At 33.5% G+C, this 19,229-nt stretch overlaps 1 protein-coding gene across 2 annotated transcripts in view; it reads right to left on the bottom strand.

Moving 5' to 3' along the window:
- The window catches only part of LOC110110861 (serine/threonine-protein kinase CTR1), a 28,673-nt gene extending 13,807 nt beyond the window's left edge, over nucleotides 1-14,866 (bottom strand). For both annotated transcript variants that reach the window (XM_020842501.1, XM_020842500.1), the window contains exons 1-7: nucleotides 14,115-14,866; nucleotides 11,324-11,622; nucleotides 11,091-11,235; nucleotides 10,528-10,631; nucleotides 9,251-9,459; nucleotides 553-912; nucleotides 391-431 (exon numbers count right to left, since the gene is read on the bottom strand). In XM_020842501.1, the coding sequence (XP_020698160.1) occupies nucleotides 391-431; nucleotides 553-912; nucleotides 9,251-9,459; nucleotides 10,528-10,631; nucleotides 11,091-11,235; nucleotides 11,324-11,622; nucleotides 14,115-14,672 (1,716 nt within the window). In that variant the 5' untranslated portion in view covers nucleotides 14,673-14,866. The remainder of the gene's footprint in view (nucleotides 1-390; nucleotides 432-552; nucleotides 913-9,250; nucleotides 9,460-10,527; nucleotides 10,632-11,090; nucleotides 11,236-11,323; nucleotides 11,623-14,114) is intronic.
- Nucleotides 14,867-19,229: the final 4,363 nt, after the last annotated feature.

The following is a 19,229-nucleotide window of genomic DNA, read 5'->3' as shown; positions in this document are numbered from 1 at the left end:
AGGGATATTTACATTTAAATTTAAAATTAGTAATTATTTATATTTAAAAGTATAACATAAATTAATAATTATTTATATTTATATTTAAAATTATAGAATAGATTATTTATGTATGAATTTTATTTTTTTAATTGAAAATTTATATTATTTCAAAATTATTACATTGTTATCTTATCATTTAGATATTATTTAAATATTTTTCATATTTATTACGTCATCTAGTTCGACCCCGATCGAAACATTAATCCTTGAATCTCTCTTTTCCGGTCCGGCTTTTACAACCTTGTATAATACAATAGTTAGAGGACATAAAAATTGTCTACATTGTAAATAAAATAATAGATTTGACATTAAACAAAATAAGTATAATTACAATGTTCAGAAAGATACCGAGCCATGCCATTCAGCATGATGAACAGTCCCAAAAGAACCTGGAAAGAAACAAAGTCAAACTCCAAACAATGAAATGACCTCATTTGCAACTGTCAACAAAACTTAAAGTTTTCTTAAAATCATAGTTGAGGGAAGAAATGAGATAAATAGCAAGTTTACCTGCTCCAATTCTTTCTTTTAGGACCAGATCGCTCCATGGAATAGTCAAATCATTAGTTATGTTAGCCTTTACATCATAGGCTAAATTTGGTAAGGCATCCTTTTGCTCATCTCGTGGATTAAGTTTTAGTTGACTTGCTTCTGTGGCCGCTTGGTCAGAAATCATATGATTATTCCATATTTGCAATTGAGAAGCCCGATGTCGGCCATCCGGAGGTGCAACCATTTCTACATAACGCTGTGGGACCTCAAAAAGTTCTGGGTCGCTCATTGCAGCAGGAGAAGTTGCCTCCGCATAGTTCCCATTATAATGCTTCAACAATACATTATCTATATTATCTTCATGAGAAGTAACGTTCTCTGTAAAAAGAATAGTATTTTTCATAAATCATCTACTAGAGGCACAATCTTTTGTTTTTAAGTCAACCATCAAATATACAATAATATAACAACAGAGAGAAAAACCAGAAAACTGTGGAAATCATGAAAATAGCACATCAAATTGATTCGTGCCATCTTGGCAATCCGTAGATACCGCACCTCCATTGGATGTAAATGCCGCCAATTATGTGATTAGCCATCTTGGCAATTCACAACTATTCTCCCTTCAATATGCAGTATATTAAACACTATTTTCTTATATAGAATAAATTTTTAATTACTGAATTTGATTATAATTAATTACTTTAATTATATTCCTATTTTGCCCCTTTTATAGTATGTCTCTCCAATAAATATTGTATCTCTTCTACAAATTGGATAAAGAAAATATGCAGTACTCTTTTATCATATTTTTCAACATAAATCAGAGCTTTGTTCATCTATTTTTCATATTCCCTCGCAGTTCTAAATATTCCTCACCTTTACTCTAAATTTTTTTGTTTGTTTAAACCATATTGATGGTTGACCACAAAATGGTCATGGAAAGAATATACTCTTCTATATCGCATTCTGTCATGAATCAAGATCTCATGATAATACCGCTATCCAAGAAACCTTTTCTCTAAGTCATAGATTATCAAACTCAAATCAAACATTATGCACTAAAACTAATCATTAGCGTAATTGCTCAAAAAAGTACAACTCTAAATTCCTGTACTATCTAAAACACAAATTCCCAATATTGGATCATTGACTCTGAAGCTTTTGATCATATGACATGAGATTGCTCATTATTTCAAATCCTTCAACAGTTTATAAAGGACTACAATAAAAATGGCTATAGATCCGCATTGCGACTATCAATGTCAAAAGCTCTTTGGTTCTTAACTTCGTTCTCTTAAACCCTAAGATTTTCATACAATTTATTATCAATAAGCAATATTATTACGAATATGAATTGACTATTAATTTTCTTCATACACATTATGAATTCCATGATAGTAACTCGAAGAGGATAATTGGGAAGGCGAAGGAAAATATTGATCTCTACCTACTAAATTATAAAGAAAATTCTAAAAAGCATGTAAAAAATGTTCAATATATATCTCCCTGTGACAAAACACAATTACATTGTACACTTTTGCCTTCCTCATTCGAATTTTCATGCCTAAGAAAATTATTCCCTTCTCTTTTTATTAACACAAATCTAGAGGCATTCCAACATGAAATTTGTATATTATCTAAACACGCCTGAGCTTCCTACCCTAGTCATCCATATAAAGCCTCACAACGCTTTGCAATAAACCATACTGGCATATGGGATCCATCTTGACTGAACAATATCTAAGCGCTAGGTGATTTATATCATTCATTGATGGTCACACTACGACTAATGGATCTTTCTAATGAAGGATAAGTATTAAACTAATTCTTTTTTTTTTCACTTCTTCATAAATACCTAATTCTAAACCTAAAGTCAAGTCCTTCATATTAACAGTGGGAAAGAATATTTTCGTTCAGTTCTAGGAGAATATCTCATCCAACAAGGAATTGTTCATCAAACTCGTTGCATCCTTACTCCTAAATGAAATGGGATAGCATAAAGAAAAACTGAACAACTTCTGAAAGTTACTTGATCAATTATGATCACTAGCAATATCCCAAAAAAAAAAAATTAACATTTTGAAGGGGAGGAGGGGGGAGCTATTGATCTGATGGTTGACATTTCTCCAGGTGTCAATCATCTAGACTTCAATTTAAGATTTAATCCAGACTTCAAATCAAACCTAGACTTCAAATCAACCCATATTTCAATTCAATATCCAAATTAGATTCCAACTCAATATCAATCCAGACCTCAAATCAATCCAGGATTTAATCAATCAAACTTCAAATCCAAATTTGAAATCAATCCAGATTCAAGTAAATCCAGACTTCAAATCAATCCAGACAACAAATCAATCCAGCATTTAATCAATCAAACTTTAATTAATCCAGACTTCAACCGGTCCAGACTTTGATCCAGCCTCCAATCTAACTTCAATCATATCCAATCATTAACAATCACTTAATTGATTGTTATTGATTTGGATAATTCAAATTCAATCAATTAAATCCAAAATCTTGCTCAAATTAAAAATGACATACCAAAATCCAAGGTTAAAGGCCTATATCCTAAAACCCTTTTTGAGTGATTTTTCAATCATTTCAAAACCTAGTTAAATGACCTCTGATTCATGAACTATCAATTGCATTTTGATTAGGCATGTCCCTTGTGTCAACCCTCCAAATTTGAGCTCAATTTGATACCTCTAGCCCCATAAACTAAATATATTTCTAAAAGCTACAAAACCTTCAAATATTTACGTCCTATGTCACTGGACCTTCCACCATGTGGAATTTGATCTTGGAGCCTCCTCCAAGACCTTTGATCATATCCATACATTTGATTATAACGTATAAAACAGTAAACTGCATTTTGGTGAATCAAAATTGAATCCCAATTGATCTGTGGTCAAAATGACCAAAATACCCCTTAAGGGTAGTAAAATTGAAGTTTTTTTTAAACTTCAACATAGCCCAGTCAAATCAAACCCGAAACCTTCTCTAATGCATCCTAAACATCATTAAGAACGCATTGGATTCAAACCCAGATCCTGATCAAGCCTAGTTGACCAAGTCAACCTATTTTGACCAAAAATACTCCTTAAGGGTTTAAATGGTCATTCCAATCCAAATGGCCTCATCTTTGCATGGGACCACCTCCATTGATTTCAAAGTGTCATTTTGGACCTGTTGAACCCAAACCTAGGCTCTAGTTTGACCTAGTTGACCAAGTCAACCCTAGTTGACTAAATAGACCCTTAAGGGTCCAAATGATCAATTTGGTTGAAATGACTCTTCCAACCCAGGAGGCCACATCCATTGATATCCATTTATCAAATCAAACTTGTTGAGCACAAACCCAACCCTTGGTTTGACCTAATTGATCAAGTCAACCATAGTTGACCAGGTTAACCATTAAGCCCTTTCTTTATTAGTTCAAGACTCAAATGCACTCAAATTTCAACAAAATCCCTTTGAGCACACCCTACTGATTTGGGGCTGACAGTCACCTTGGCCCAGTCAATAGTTGACTTGGCCGACTGGGCCCATGATTGGTCAAAGATGGCCCAAATCCTTCCCTTAAAATTCCACTAAAATTCTCTCCTTTTGCTTCCAACAAGGCGAAGAAGTCTCTCTCATTCATATGGTAATGCAAGAACCTTTACCCTGCTCTTCTCCTCAAAAAGCCTTCAAACCTTAGGAGCCTTTACACCAAGACTCTCCAGAGCTCTCTACCAAGAGCCTTTACAAAACAAAGAGGAATAAAGGATGTGATTTAAAGAAACAACCAAGTGAAATTCTTACTCGAAACTCAAGAATCCTCTAAAAACCTTAAGGCACGGTTCCCAAATCTCTCCTCTCAATCATCTCTAAAGCCTTTTGCAGATATGTAAAACTCTTTCACAAAGTTCTCAAGAACTCATAACAGGTCTTAGAACCCCAAGAATCTCTCACAAATCCCAAAAAACTCCTTTAACTCTAGAGAACTCTCAACCACCTCCTAGGATTTCTTAAAAGTTAAGTATTTATAAGGTGGCTTCAAAAGAAGCCCTAAAAAATGTTGATTACTGGAATTGTTGGGTTGTTCATAAAATCTGATCTATTGATTGTATAGTACGATTAGTTCATCCAACTCGAAATTCTAAATTCATTCTCTGTTTCATCAGATTATACAATATATATCGTAGATTATGATTAGTTCGTTTTCCATTGATTCAATATGTACAATAAAATTTTGTACCAGCATGTTCTCTCTTCGTCTTTTTATACAATCGGTATCGTATAGTATAAAATATTGTTAATTTGATCTTTAATTACAGCCTTGAATCCTCGAATGTTAAATAGGTAAATATCATAGATGATTATACAGTACAATACGAAACATGCAATACGATATATTCAAATTTAAATTTACCTATTTATGAAAATACTAGATGAATAACAAGTTAAATTTACATAAATATTAATCATACTATCGGACCCTAGTCATATAACACAATTAGCTTTTATTAACTCTATATTTTTTTGCTAATATTTTTGAACTTTTTCTTATGCCACGTATATCGTATAGTACAAACTAATTCATCCAGTATGATATTTTAATTTTCAATTTTAATATTTTATTCTCATGTGCGTGTCTGTTTGATTGTTTGGCAAATCATATACTTTCCAAAATTAAAAAAAAAAAGACTCAAAAAAATAAATAATTATTATTTATATTTTTCGAGCGGTCTTCTTTGATGATATTGATTCTTAATCTATGATTATTATGTTTTTATGATTACCTTTTAGTGTTTTTAACATCATTTGATCTTCTTTTTCTGATTTACCTAAAATATTAGTTTAAATAAAAGAAGACTTATAGATATAGATTTATTAGCATAATTAACACAACAAATAAAATTTATAATCATCAAAATTCTATTATCTTATTAGGCTCATGGGATCCAAAAAATACTCATTAATTTTTATGTTATAATGAATTCCAAAATTCAAAACTCATTAACCAACCCTCACTCATGCATATCCCACAAAAACTAATCACTCCTACTAAAGTATTTCATTGCTAGGCTATTTTACAGATTCTTCCTCATTAAAGCAGTAAATATATCAGAAAATTATAAAATATATTCTTATTGGCTATTCTTCTCACCAACAAGGATGCAAATGCTATTCTCACTTTACTAAAAAATATTACACCATCATAGATGTAACTTTCTTCAAAAATCAATCCTTCTTCCCTAAAACTCACATTTAGTGGGAGAATATCAAGTCTCTCAGTGAGTATGTTTTGTGATAATATTAGTTTTATCTTATTAATATTTCAACCTACACCTCCTTCAAACCAACCTTAATCTCAACCTTTATAAAGCACATACAACATGCAAAGTATAAAGGCATTGCTTATTCCAAATAACAGGAAAATTCAACTGACAATATAGAGCAAGGCATTTCTCTTGAACCAAACCCAATGTCTAACCCAAGTCCTGACATTGATTCACAAAGACGAGGTGATATTAACTTTGATAGTAATCTTAGCATGCCTATCATTATTTTCAAGAAAATCTCCAATCAACCAACCAACCATTATATCTTTTATGACAAACTCTCTCCTAAATTTATGCATTTACTATAAATATGTCTAGCTTGAAAATTCCTAACAACATTCAAGACAGTTAACAAATTCATGAATAGAGAAATGCAACTCATAAAAAAAATTGCAGGCCCTTCAAAGAAGTGGAGCTTAAAAGCTCTTAAATCTTTCCAAAGGCAAGGAAGCTAGTGGATGAAAATGGATATTCAACGTGAAATATAAAGTGCAAGCAAGACTTGTGGCAAAAAGCTATACTCAAATCTATGATATTGTTTACCAAGAAAACTTTGCCCCGATTGCTAATATGAACATTGCCCAGATGTTTATTCCTTGCTGCTTGTTTACATTGGCCACTCCACCAACCAGATATGAAAATGCCTTTCTAAATGGATATTTAGATGATTAGGTTGATATCGCAAATGCAAATCCTCCTAAATTTAATAATAAGAGTAATACAAATCATATCTGCAGACTCAAGAAATCTTTATATGGCTTACAACAAACACCAAAAACTTAGTTTAATAGTTTCACCATGGTGATAGAAAGGAATGAGTACTCTCAAGAGCAATCTGATCATACTTCATTCACCAAGAAATAATCTGAAGGTAAAATATCTATCCTAGTTCAGGTTGATGATATCATCCTAATAGAAGACCATAGAGAGGAGATAAACAAGCTAAAATGTGTCTTAGCTAAGAAATTTCAAATTAAATAACTTGGTTCATTAAAATAAGTCTTTGGCATGGAAATAACTAGATCAAGGAAAGGGATAAATGTCTCTCAACAGAAATATGTTTTGGCCTCAGCAAAGAAAATTTGGATGCTTGGATTCAAGGCTACAAACTCACTAACAAAATTAGGATTAGGGAAGATCCAACTCCTATTGAAAAAGGGAGGTACCAACAATTAATAGGAAAATTCATATATTCTATGCTAGACTTAATATTTGTTTTCTTTGTGAGTGTTGTTAGTCCGTTTATGAATAGATCTACAAAGGACCATCTTGATGCTAATAAGAAATTAAGGTACCCAAACAAGGATTGTCTTCAAAAAGGCAACTAACACAAGTATAGAAATCTTCGTTAATATTGGCTAAACAGGATGTAAAATTGATCGTAAATCCACATCAAATAATTGCTCATTCATTTGAGGAATGTTAGTTAAATAGGGAAACAAGAAACAATCAATTGTTACTTGAAGTAGTGCTAAGGCAGCATTCAAAGCTATACCCATGCTAAGGCACTATTAACATTACTAAGAATCTTTTCTATCACGGTAGGACTAAGAACGTTAATATATATGCAAACTTTATAAAGGAGAAATTAAACAAGGAATTATCCAAATTATTTATAATCCAATAAAATAACAAACAACTGACATTGTTACTAAAGCTCTTATCAATTGTAATTTAACAATCTTATTTTGAATCTTGGAATGATCAATATAGATTCCCAGTATAAGAGAGAGAATAGAAACGTTGAAAAATAGTACATCAAATTCTGCATTCAATTCCATTATGCAACCAGGGCAATCTATAGCTAATACACCTCCATTAGATAAAATGCCACCAACCATATTATTAGTAATCTTAACAATCTATCACTATTTTGTCTTCCATACGTAGTCCACCAACTACTATTTTCTTATGAATAATAAATTTTAAATGTTGAACTGATTATATTAATTAAGTTAATTATCATCCTATTTTTTTCTTTTTTATGGGTTTTCTAAGCTATAAATATTGTTTCTCTTCTGTCCATTAGAATAAGAAAAGATGCAATATTCTTCTTTTATACTTTTCAATAAAAACTAAAGCATAATGTGCACCAAAGGGTTTACTTTATGAACAGTTGATAAATTGCCACATGATTCTACATAAACTAAGTGGTTCTTTGGCTGCAAGTAGGATTTAACTCAAGTAGAATTTAATAAATCCTATAAATTCAGATTTACAAAATCTAGAGGGAGTTAAATTCTAAAAATTGTTTGCAATGATAGAGATAAAATCCGACTAAACCCAAGGAAATTATTTGGCTACTTTTTTTTCAGAATTCAAGGATTAAATGATTGTGATATTTTATTATATTAACTTATCATAATCAATCTTAATTAGCTTATTTAAATCATAATTAGCATAAGATAATATATCAATTAATTATTACTTAATAATTTACTAAGCTAATTAAACAAAAGTTTCTATTTAATCAAATTAAATAAAAATAATATTAATTTATTTAAGTTGAAAATAACTTTTTATTTACTAATAATAATCATTGATATTGATTTAATTTATAAATTATAGAATTTATATCTAATTTGTTTTGTAGAGTATTAATAGTTTTAAATAATAATTATTTTATCAATTCTACTTACATTAATTAAATTATAATTAACATAACATAATTTTTTAATTCAACACTAATTTAGATTTTATAAAATTAATTAAATATACAATTTTTATTTAATCAAATCAAGACTTCATATAGGACATCTTTTTACTGCTTTCTAAAGAAGTTTTTAGTACAAAAATATATTGAACAAGAAAATTTTGAACTAGAAAGCCATTTTAAAATAGTAAAAAGCTATTTAGAAAATAGTAATAAAGTTGTCCCAAACAAAGCCTAAATCACAAAGAATATTTATTTAATTTAATATTTTTTAATTTATTAATATTAATTATTAAAAATTAATTAAAAAATTCTATTTAATGAAATTAACTGAAATACTTGTGCCCCCCTCTGAAAATCCTAGACAAAAAAAAAAGGAAGTCACGACAGGAGCTCACTACATCAATGAAATCCTTGATGAAAAAAAAAGTCACAATAAAAGATTGCTGGTGAAGGCAATGGACCATGCGTTTCTGTTTGTCCAAATCACATAAATCTGTCAAACCGGCCGATTTAGTGCATTCGGGATTTACGATGGGACTAAGGTCAAATAAGATTTCCAGCATAGGATATATTTTGAGTTGAGACAGTTTGCTCAGTTTGCTAAAATCCTGCGTAAATCCTGCTACCAAAGAGTCCAAGATCAATACAACAATACAGCAGCATAAACCAACAAGAGGTATTGAAAACTGATTAATGTTCTAAGTTAAAGTAGCCTGTTAAGAGTCACCTTTTGAAGCATCAGTAAACATCAGATTCAAAGACCGGCAATCCACAAAATACTGCTTGGCCAAAGATTTGAAATTCTCAGCTACATCACCTGACTTTAAATTTGGAGGACGCAAAGGTGATAAAATTGTGACCGAGTATGGACCATTTATTAAGGAACTTGGCTCACATAAGAAACCAGGAGTTCCAATCAAATCAACTAAGTATTCCCTGCCAAGTTGCAATTGTTACAGATTAAAAGAAACCAGTATAAAAAGACAATATATAAAATCTCATGAACATATGAACACAAAAACTCAAACATAACAGACAAGTAATAATCTGTAAAGGGAGCGGCATGCTCTTTCTCATCTTGGAATAACTCCTCAAAACTAAGGATAAGCAGCAATGGCATTGATGTTATATGGAGGCTTAGGTCCTTGAGGAGAGTGGAGGAAGGATTGATATGTTGAACAGGAGGGGTTACCAATCTTAAAGCACCTCCTGCTCCCGAAGAAAGCCATCCAAATTGAGGATGACATTATTAGGGAGGGGGAAGGCATGGTACTAATCTCCACATAGACTCTCGTAAAGGTGATCCTGGACTGTGAGGTAGTGCAGTGATCGAAAAACAACGGGCTTTCCATAGACTCATTGTAGAGGAAACGTAAAGGTGATACTGATACTGGACTGTGAAGTAATGAGATGATAAAAAACAATGGGTTTTCATAGACATGTAGAAATTCCCTCAACTTTCTTCTCTTCATTTTCATTACTCTTCTCTTTATTATAGACTCCTTGCACTTAGGATTAAATCCTTCTCCATATGCTTCCTATGAGGGAGAAAAAGCAGAGGTGAGAGGTGCTAAAAACAGCAGGGTTGGTTGAGACAGAGAGAGAAAGAGAGAATTGGAGGATAACGGTGCTTCTTGATTTCTAGCATGATGATATCCGAACATAGTTTGGCATGTAGATCAATTGATTAAGGGTATCTTCCAAAAAACCATCTTTGGCTGCCTAACCAAAAGAATTACTCTGTTAAACTGGCGCAACCATAACCATATGCACTAGTTTATCCTATTCTAGTGGAGAAGGTTCTACAGGTAATCTTAGAAATAGTTCTACTAAAGAAATCTTGCATGCATTTCACGGATAATTAAATAGAAATGGGTATATAAATACAAATGTAAAATGATTGGCTTTAGCTCGGATGCTGAGTTAGAAAAAGTAGAGAAAAAAAGTATACCTATTAGCACTTATTCATAATGCAAATAACGGTGTTTAAGAAAGAAACCATACCTTTCAAGGCCGAAGTGCACTAGACAAGATGAAGAATCCTCGCGTTTACAAAATTTGCATCCCTTTGCAATTCGGCATGGCAAATGGACTGCATCAGCTAAAATCTGCACGTGTCATAATAGCAGTAATAAAACAAACTAAAGTTGGTCATAGAATTAACAAAGGATACCATTTTTAGACTTACTTGGTAATGAAAAATGATGAATGTATGAGATTCTGTCATTTTGTTTGATTTTGTCAATATTGGTTTTAAATAATACAAAGTCTTCAAAATAAATAATTTTGTTTTTATAGTAAAAATGAGTGAATATAAAATCAATCAATTTCTAAATAATGTTTTCTATCTACGAGCAACCAAATGGACCCTAAATAGTTTTTAGGGAAAGTGCAGACCGCCAATTTTGTCAATGAAAAAAAAATAAATATGAAATGCTTGAAGAAATGAATAAAGCAACAGTTCAGATTCATGTTAATAGTATCCATAGTAAGGTAGCATTTAAACTTATCCATAAAAGATAGCGTAGAATGAGCATACAATGTACAGAGAATAACTTAAAATTTACTTTAAATAGTAAGGCACGATGCCTGCAAAGTCCAATAGATAGCTTCCCCGCTGAGATAACAACAGAACGTGAAGAGTCCTTGAGAGCCTTACTGCCCACTTTCCATCTAGGGAGCAGACCATGTTCTTCATCCATAGCTGCACCCCTTGTGAGTACAATTAAATTTAAGTTATTTAAGAAACAAAAGGGTACATATATTTATCACAATCATTCACACAGCTTTAATAACCCACCCCATCTGAGTGCAGACGAGCTTGGCAATATGTTCCACAATCTCCTTGGTAGTGGGAAAGCGGGAAGAAATTCCAGTTGCCAGATTAAGTAATTGCTTCAATTCAGGATCATTGCATCTATCTACAAGAATTACAGTAATTAATGATTCACTTGGCTGAATAATCTTTAGAGATTCAACTGTTGGAATCCGACTTTCTTCTTGCACATCAGTGCACAGAGTCCAGACAAAAGGATCCATTCCCTGAATCATGTAGAAGCCATCTGGAACTTTATCATTGTATGATAAGGAACCATTAACCTGGAAGCGATGAAAAAAGTATATGAAAATATAAATTTGCAAGTCTATTCAGAATTTTATGTTAAAAAAAAATTCTATTACTTGTGCATACAAACAAGGCAATAGGTGGTCTTTTAAAGTAAAATTTCAGTTTTCAGAGACATGCATGTCCCTTAAGTCAAACCACTCCCCTATCTTTTGATTCTTTTTTAAAATAAATAGAAAGATATAAGTACTTTAAGTTTATTTAGCTTTGCTTCATAGACCGTACATTTTCTTGGAAATAATCCATTATTACCCTTTTTGTCACCTCAACTGGTACCACATAGGCCCATCCTATCAAAACCATGTATAAAAAAAGGATAAGCAAGATAAAGTGCCAGTGAAAAAAAATTACAGATAAGCAAAGGACTATGATTTATTTCCCAGATCCAGCATCCATGGAAGACATGCAATAATACGGTGTATGTGATTGTTAACCGTCAGAGAAAATTACTACTTTTGACTTCCTCCAAACTTCCTGATGACATCACTAGAAAATCAATGAATAAAGAAACATAGACTTCAGAGGATCAAGAGAAGCAATCCATCAGAACACATATTACATTCATTCTTCATCAGTATTGCTGCAATTGCTCTCAGCTTGAAGGTATCTAGCACGGGCTTATATCTAGTCACTAATTAAATTAGAAAGCATGCCTATCAATAAGTTGATTTATGATCCAAGAACCACAATGACGACCAGTCCTGATTAACAAAATAATCAGTATGGAAGAGCTTGATTACCCGGCTTAATATAGTACATTGTCTCTTCTCAACAACAACAAGAACATTAAGCCTTTGTCCCACTACATGGGGTCGGCTACATGAATCCTTTTTCTCCACTGTTTCCAGTTAAAAGTCAATTTCTTGTTTAAATCTAATAAAAAAAGATCATTTCTAATATTTTATAACCAAGTTTTTTTAGGTCTACATCTACCTTTCTTAACATAAGCCAAATCTAACACCTCTACTTTCTTAACCGCGGGTCATCGGACGGCCGCCATTTTATGTGACCAAACCATCTAAGCCGACTCTCTTAATCTTATCTTCCACTGGAGCTACTCCAACCTTTTAACATATATGCTCATTTTGTATCCTATCTCTAAGGGTGAAGCCACTCATCCACCTCCTCATCTCATGTCTCTTCTCAATAAATAATATTTTATCCAATGGTTCTCACTTATATATTTGCATAATAAAACCCTAAGTATTAAAAAAAATCTACTTGAGCTCAAAGCTAGTTCAACTATCCTCCTCCACAACCTTTTCTTGCTCTATATTCTTCCTCCTCATAGCCATTACTTAATCTATCGTCTTCCTCCTTCAGGGACTCCCACCAATGCCTTCTTTGTCATCTACCTCTTCCACCTCATAATCCTACTATGCCATCTTTGTTTTGCAATTCACAAAATCATGCATATTTTAACTCCCCCTTTATATCCTTATCTCCCTCTCCACCTCGCTTCTCTTTCTTTTGCTTCCCACAAATGGTCACAAGCCTAACAGCCACCTCTCTCTCTCATTTTGGGTCCTCTTCCTAAATATGTAAACCGTAACCTGCACACAAAGTAATGTTGATCAACCAAGATCTGCTTCTTTACTTGCAAGTAGTCACTCACCAACACCATCTCTTCCTGTCTTCTTCAAGCAATGAAAGAAAGGAGAAGCATTCATTTATAACCCTATTTTTTAATGGATGAAATTTCAATCTATCTTCTGAATATTATAAACAAACACCATCTCAATGTAATTTTAGCTACTAGAAGCATTGGTGGATATTTCAAAGACTGCTAGGTTTATCAGTTCAACAATAACAGTACTAAAATATTTTCTTATCAGTTAGAAAGCATCCCTTCTAACTCTCCAAATGAGCTCGCAATACAACAATCTAGAGCTAACAAACAATCCAACCAAGCCAAAGATATACAATCAAATCAGCAATTCTGAGGTTATTTCTGTTTTCCTGCAACTGATGTGCAACAACCTTTTATCAAAATAATGCTCCCGGGTAACTTGCATATTGTAGTAGTTTGTTTTACTTAAACATGGCTTCTTAAATATGGGAAGGAACAAAATTCCACATACAATGCACCCCTCACAAGAACAAATTAGTAAAATAGCCAAGTAAGATAGATGGAAAACTTTTGTTCTTCGCTTATAGATCTTAGCCCTTCAATAACACCAAAGTAAAAGACTAAATATTACCCCTACTGTCACAGCCAAGTGGAGAAAGAGAAGTTTCATATGCAAAACTATTTCTTCCCTTCATAGAGTTAATTCATCTCATTCATTCTCGCTTAGCATTTCAACTATAAAAGCACTCTATTTTTTTTTGGCAGTACATTCAAGATTTAAAGGCTAAATATACAGTCCTGGAAACTATGAAGAGCCAAGAAAAAGAAATATTCTCAAATGCATTAAAGAAGGAATTCTTAGATTAAAAAAAAAATTAATAAAATAGAAAGGTATACCCAAAACCTATGAGACGTGGTTTCGGGGGAAGCCCGCTCAGCCAAAAGCATATGATCCCCAGGATCTAAGTAGTTGGGATCATTGGCGCAGCTGGCCTCCGAGCATAGTCGAAGAGCCAGGGCAAGCTGGAGCTGGTAGGCCTCCTCAGCCTGCTGTGCCCAGCTCTTCGAAGACGAAGACAAGACGACTGCTTCGCCCCCCTCCTTCACCCTGACCTCCCCGCCACCGACGGCTGCTATTGGATTGAACCCATCTGCGCCTATGGTAGCTGACATGGACGAAAGCGTCGTCGGGAGATAGTAATCTCCAGAGAACGAGCTCCCCCCGAAACTACTTCCACTGGACTGTCTCTGGAGGCCAATCGAGGGAAAGAGAGGGCCGATCCGCACCCCACCGCGGAGCTCGGCGGCTTCACTGGCGTCGGAACTGAGTGGCCAGTCGAAGGGAACTTTCCCGCGGTTCTTCTCGGTTGTCTGGACCTCTAGTTGGGGTGGTGGTGGCTCATCAGGGAACTGGTTGAGGAGGGTGTAGCTCGATCGCCGAACAGGAAGGTCCATTGCAGAGAACAAGGAATAAAGAAAGTCGCTTCACATGGAAATAAACAAGAAAGTCATAGCTTCATGTACCTCCACCGGCCGGACGTGAGAGGCGGCCGCGGTGGTGGGGATTAGCAAGGAGATCGCGAAATTTACTGGCTTGAGTGATTGAAGTGGATTGAAATGGGTGTTACTGGGAGAGAAAATCTTCTAAACGACTAGGGCTAGTGGCAGTTTGATTTAATTTTTTTTATTTACATATAATTTAAAATGTTCTAACAAAATTTAAAATGCTTATGATGTAAAATAAACAAATTTGATTGATAATTTTTTATGGGAATTTATATATAGAAATTTATATTATTTTAATATAGGTAATAATTAAATTTTAGTAATTATATACATAACAATTAAAATATTCTAACATTTTTCACTGCAATCTCGTCATCACAACATCAGCTCTGTTGTGCTTTATCATTGGTCGCATCGTCATTCACACGTCGATCTAATTACCCTCACACATCACCCAACGAGCAAGATAAGAGAACATTAAGTGACAAATTAAGGAGCTTGACAAGGAAGAGAAGTGTGCAACCTAATCGATCATGGGCTATATAAGAAAATAGGAGAACATCTAACACTTGTGTTAGGGCACAATTTTGAGGGAGGAAGTGCGACATTAGAGGTGATGGATGTTTGATAGGTTGTTATGACACTGTTGACCTCATTTTTGTATGAGGTCACTCTTAACTCCTCCCTGAGTCCTAGATTCTAGGATCTTCCTAGTTCCTAGCCCTTAGGCTCAATTCAAATCTTAACTCAATCCAAACCCAGAACTCTTAGGCTAAAGACTTAGTCCTAAAGCCCTTTCTAGGTGATCTTTCTGTCACCTTAAAACCTAGTCAATTGGCATCTGATTTAGGGTCTGTCAATTCTATATTGATGCGACATACCTATAGGGCCAACCCTCCAAATTTGAACTCATTTGGAGGACTTTAACACCATAAACTAAATCCAATTTTAATGATTGCAAAACCTTCAAATATTTACAGTCCATGCCACTGGACCTTTCACCCAGTAGAATTTGACCTTGGACCCCCTCCAAATCCTTTGATCACTCCCAGGACCTTGGTATTGACTTTTTAAGCAATAATCCACATCTTTCCAGAATCAATTTGACCCAGAATTGACTCAGGGCCAAAATGACCAAAATGCCACTTTAAGGGAATTTTTGGACTTTTAACCTAGACTTGACTTGATTTGATTATCAATCTTTGAAACCTTTTCTAAATATTTTCAAATAATTTTTGGGACTTATTGGACCCAATTACAAATCTTGGGTCTACTTGGTTGACCAAGTCAACCTATATTGACAAAAGTACCCCTTAAAGCTTTAAATGATTATTCTAACCCATTCGATCAAATCAAAACCCCTTAAGCTTTCAAACCCATCTCAAAACTTGAGTCAAATCCATTCAAACTTAGTTGAAGCCAAGTCATCTTGATTTTACATGGTCAAACCTATGATCAAAGCCATATATTGAATACACCTTTCCACTCAATTGATAAGCCTCATATAAGGTCTAATATTTGACTCAAGATTGAATCCACTTCACTCATGTTCACTCAATGATTTGAGAACCTTTGAATCCACTTCATTTAACATCTTAAATATCCCTTGGTATGACATGAGTAAATCCATGATCATTTTGACCAAGTAACACCTTTAGACTTTGTCAAACTAGCTTAAACTTCCTTCCTTGCCTTCAAGCCTCGTTCCTAGGCATCAAACCCTCTTCAACCTATCATTCCAGCAACTCATAACACTCTCTATGCCACCTCATCAACCTATGTGGCATTTTGACTAGTCAAAGTGGTCAAACCTACTTAATGAATGGCTTTATCACCTTGGTAAGCCAAGCCCACTTGATAACTCAAGTTCTATGCAAATTGATGGCTGGAAGGGACGTTTGATGGCCATTAATATCTCCCCTTTATCATGTTTTAGGGAGTAATCATGAGAAGTGGTGGGAAGAACTCTACTCTTCACTCAAGACTTTGTCCTCACCCCCTACCTTCCAAAAAAACTCTAATCTCGCAGCCCACAACATACCCCAATGCATAAAAAAGCTTCTCCCCTATAAATAAGCTTCTTCCAGCCATTAGAGGGTGTGTTACTTGAGCTAGAAACCAAAACTGAGAAGAGAGAGAAAGTAAGAGAGAAAAAATGATATTCCTATATCAGTTTTCGATCTGACCATCAAACGTTCTTGGGTCCTTCAGCAACATTGTAGAGGATATCACGAGCTTTCCAACGAGCCTAAGTACATCAAAATCCGCCCACAGGATTGTAAAATATCGCAACTTTTCTCTAAAACATTAATTTGAAACTGTAGTAAATCTACAACACATTAAGCCTCCAAACTTTATGTGTTGGAAGAATACATTGTCCTCTAGCCACGTTTTCAATTTCATTCAATTTGGACGAGTATTTTGAAAGTTATGGCTAATTGAAATTTCAGTTCAACTTTGAACTGTTGAATCTGGCTCAATCAGAGCCATCCGGTCGTGCCCTCTACACGATCGAACGTCTAGGGCAGCGCCGGGTAGCATGTCTTGTCCGCCAATCCATGCAGCGGATCCCCAGAACATGTTTTAGTCAGATTCAATTAAAAATTCAAATTAAATAGCCAGAACTTCTAAAATTCATAGAAAATCCATTATGTCACCAAATTTTGTGTTCATGGGCCTGTTGGAAAGATATTTAATTTAGTATTTATTAAAATTAAAATTAGGCTGGTTTGATTTCTGTATTGTGAGATATTCACATTTGTTTGAATTTAGTTTTTTATAATTTTCTCACAATCCTGTGGTCAAATAGAGTCCAAATTTTGGTGAATGATTATTGGGTATCTTAAACATATTTATTAATTTTCTTAGGGTTAGATACCCAATGGATTTCTACGATATGAATTTTTAAGTTAAAGGGTCCATTTTGGACCCTAAACTTTGAAAATTCATAACTCTATAGATACTTAGTATTTTTCTGTGAAATTTTTGTGATGTGAATGTATGTGTACCAAGGTTAGACACACCAAATTTCATGCTCATTTGAACAGTAGGGACACTTAAGGAAAATAATTAAGAAAATGTCTAGAAACCTTAGAAAATTTCTATGGAGCTATACATACACCCAATAGGGGTGAAACTCAAACACCTTAAACTTAGTGATATTTTGAACCATAGTTTTAAATTTAACTGAGTTTTTGGAGCTTATTAGATTAGAAAATTATCCTTCTCAAAATTCAGCCCATTTAAGGACTCAAAAAATTTAAAAAACTACAATAAATCAAATTTTAATCCAAAAAATACAAATAATATCTCAAATTGACCATAACATAGTTCTCTACTTAAAATAAATAAAACTCCCTTGACTGGACCTTCAATTTAACTTTAATTGAATTTCTAATGAAAAATAATAATTAATTAATTTAATTAATTAAAAATTATTAAAAAAATCCAAAATAATTTCCAAATAATTGGAAACACTCCCATGGGCATACCTGACCTTTGGGAATGATTACATGTAGTTTGGCATGAGTTTGGATCAAAATGATCAAAACCTTCATAATTAAAGAATTTCAAAATTCAAATAATTAAGAAAACTTTAAAAATTCATAACTAATTGTAGAAAATTCCAAATCACTCAAAATCAATGGCTAATGACTCCAATTAAGATCTAGTATTTTCTAAAAATGTCAAACCACTAAAATCTTTTCAGATAGAAAAAAGTTAACAAATCAGTCAACCGTAGTTCAAATTTAGGATCAAACTTTGAAGGATCATAACTTTTTATATAAAACTCCAAATTGAGCGTGCTAATAGTCTAACAACTCGTATTAAGGCCTAGTATTTATTAAAAATTTAAAAACTCTAAGATTAACTCTAATTCAAAAAGTTAACTTTTGACCCCTTAGTTAACGCACTTAGATAATTCCTAAATTTAATTAATTCATTAAAATTAATTTATTTATATTTGATGTGTTGAGATGATTGCCTTTAGGATTGCCTACTTTTCTTAGTTTTTTTGCATTTGTGTGCCGCTTTTTCTTTCGCCTGGATACGTTAGACTCGTGAGGGTGTGAAGATTTTATATTTATAACCTTAAAGTTTAAAATTTTAGTGAGCCTAAATAACATAGAAAGATAACGAATTTAGGGAATTAGCCAGGGATCGACCCCGAGGTCGCATGCATATTTTTGCATTACTCTCTCCTTGTTTTAGACCCTTCCCCACCTACGGGTAGAGTCTGGATAGTCTGACCTATGAGGACGAGGTGCCGGACCTAGAGAAGCCCAGTCTTCTAAAAAAATATTTTATAAGTCTGTTTTTAAAATTTCAAGCATATTTGATTTGGAAGTTGTCGACCAGCATGCATTGCATTAGATACAAATTAAAAGAGCCAAAATTTTAATTGCATCAGTTTTAGCATTTCATCACCCAACATAAGTCAAAGGGGCCAATTAGAAAAATCTCTAGATGTCGGCCTCAACTCTTCAAAACTTTAAATACAATGTC

Source organism: Dendrobium catenatum, unplaced genomic scaffold, assembly GCF_001605985.2.
Source record: "Dendrobium catenatum unplaced genomic scaffold, ASM160598v2 fragScaff_scaffold_743, whole genome shotgun sequence".
Lineage (NCBI taxonomy): Eukaryota > Viridiplantae > Streptophyta > Magnoliopsida > Asparagales > Orchidaceae > Dendrobium > Dendrobium catenatum.
Note: the sequence above shows the minus strand (reverse complement) of the source record. Positions and strands in the feature narration are given on the sequence as shown.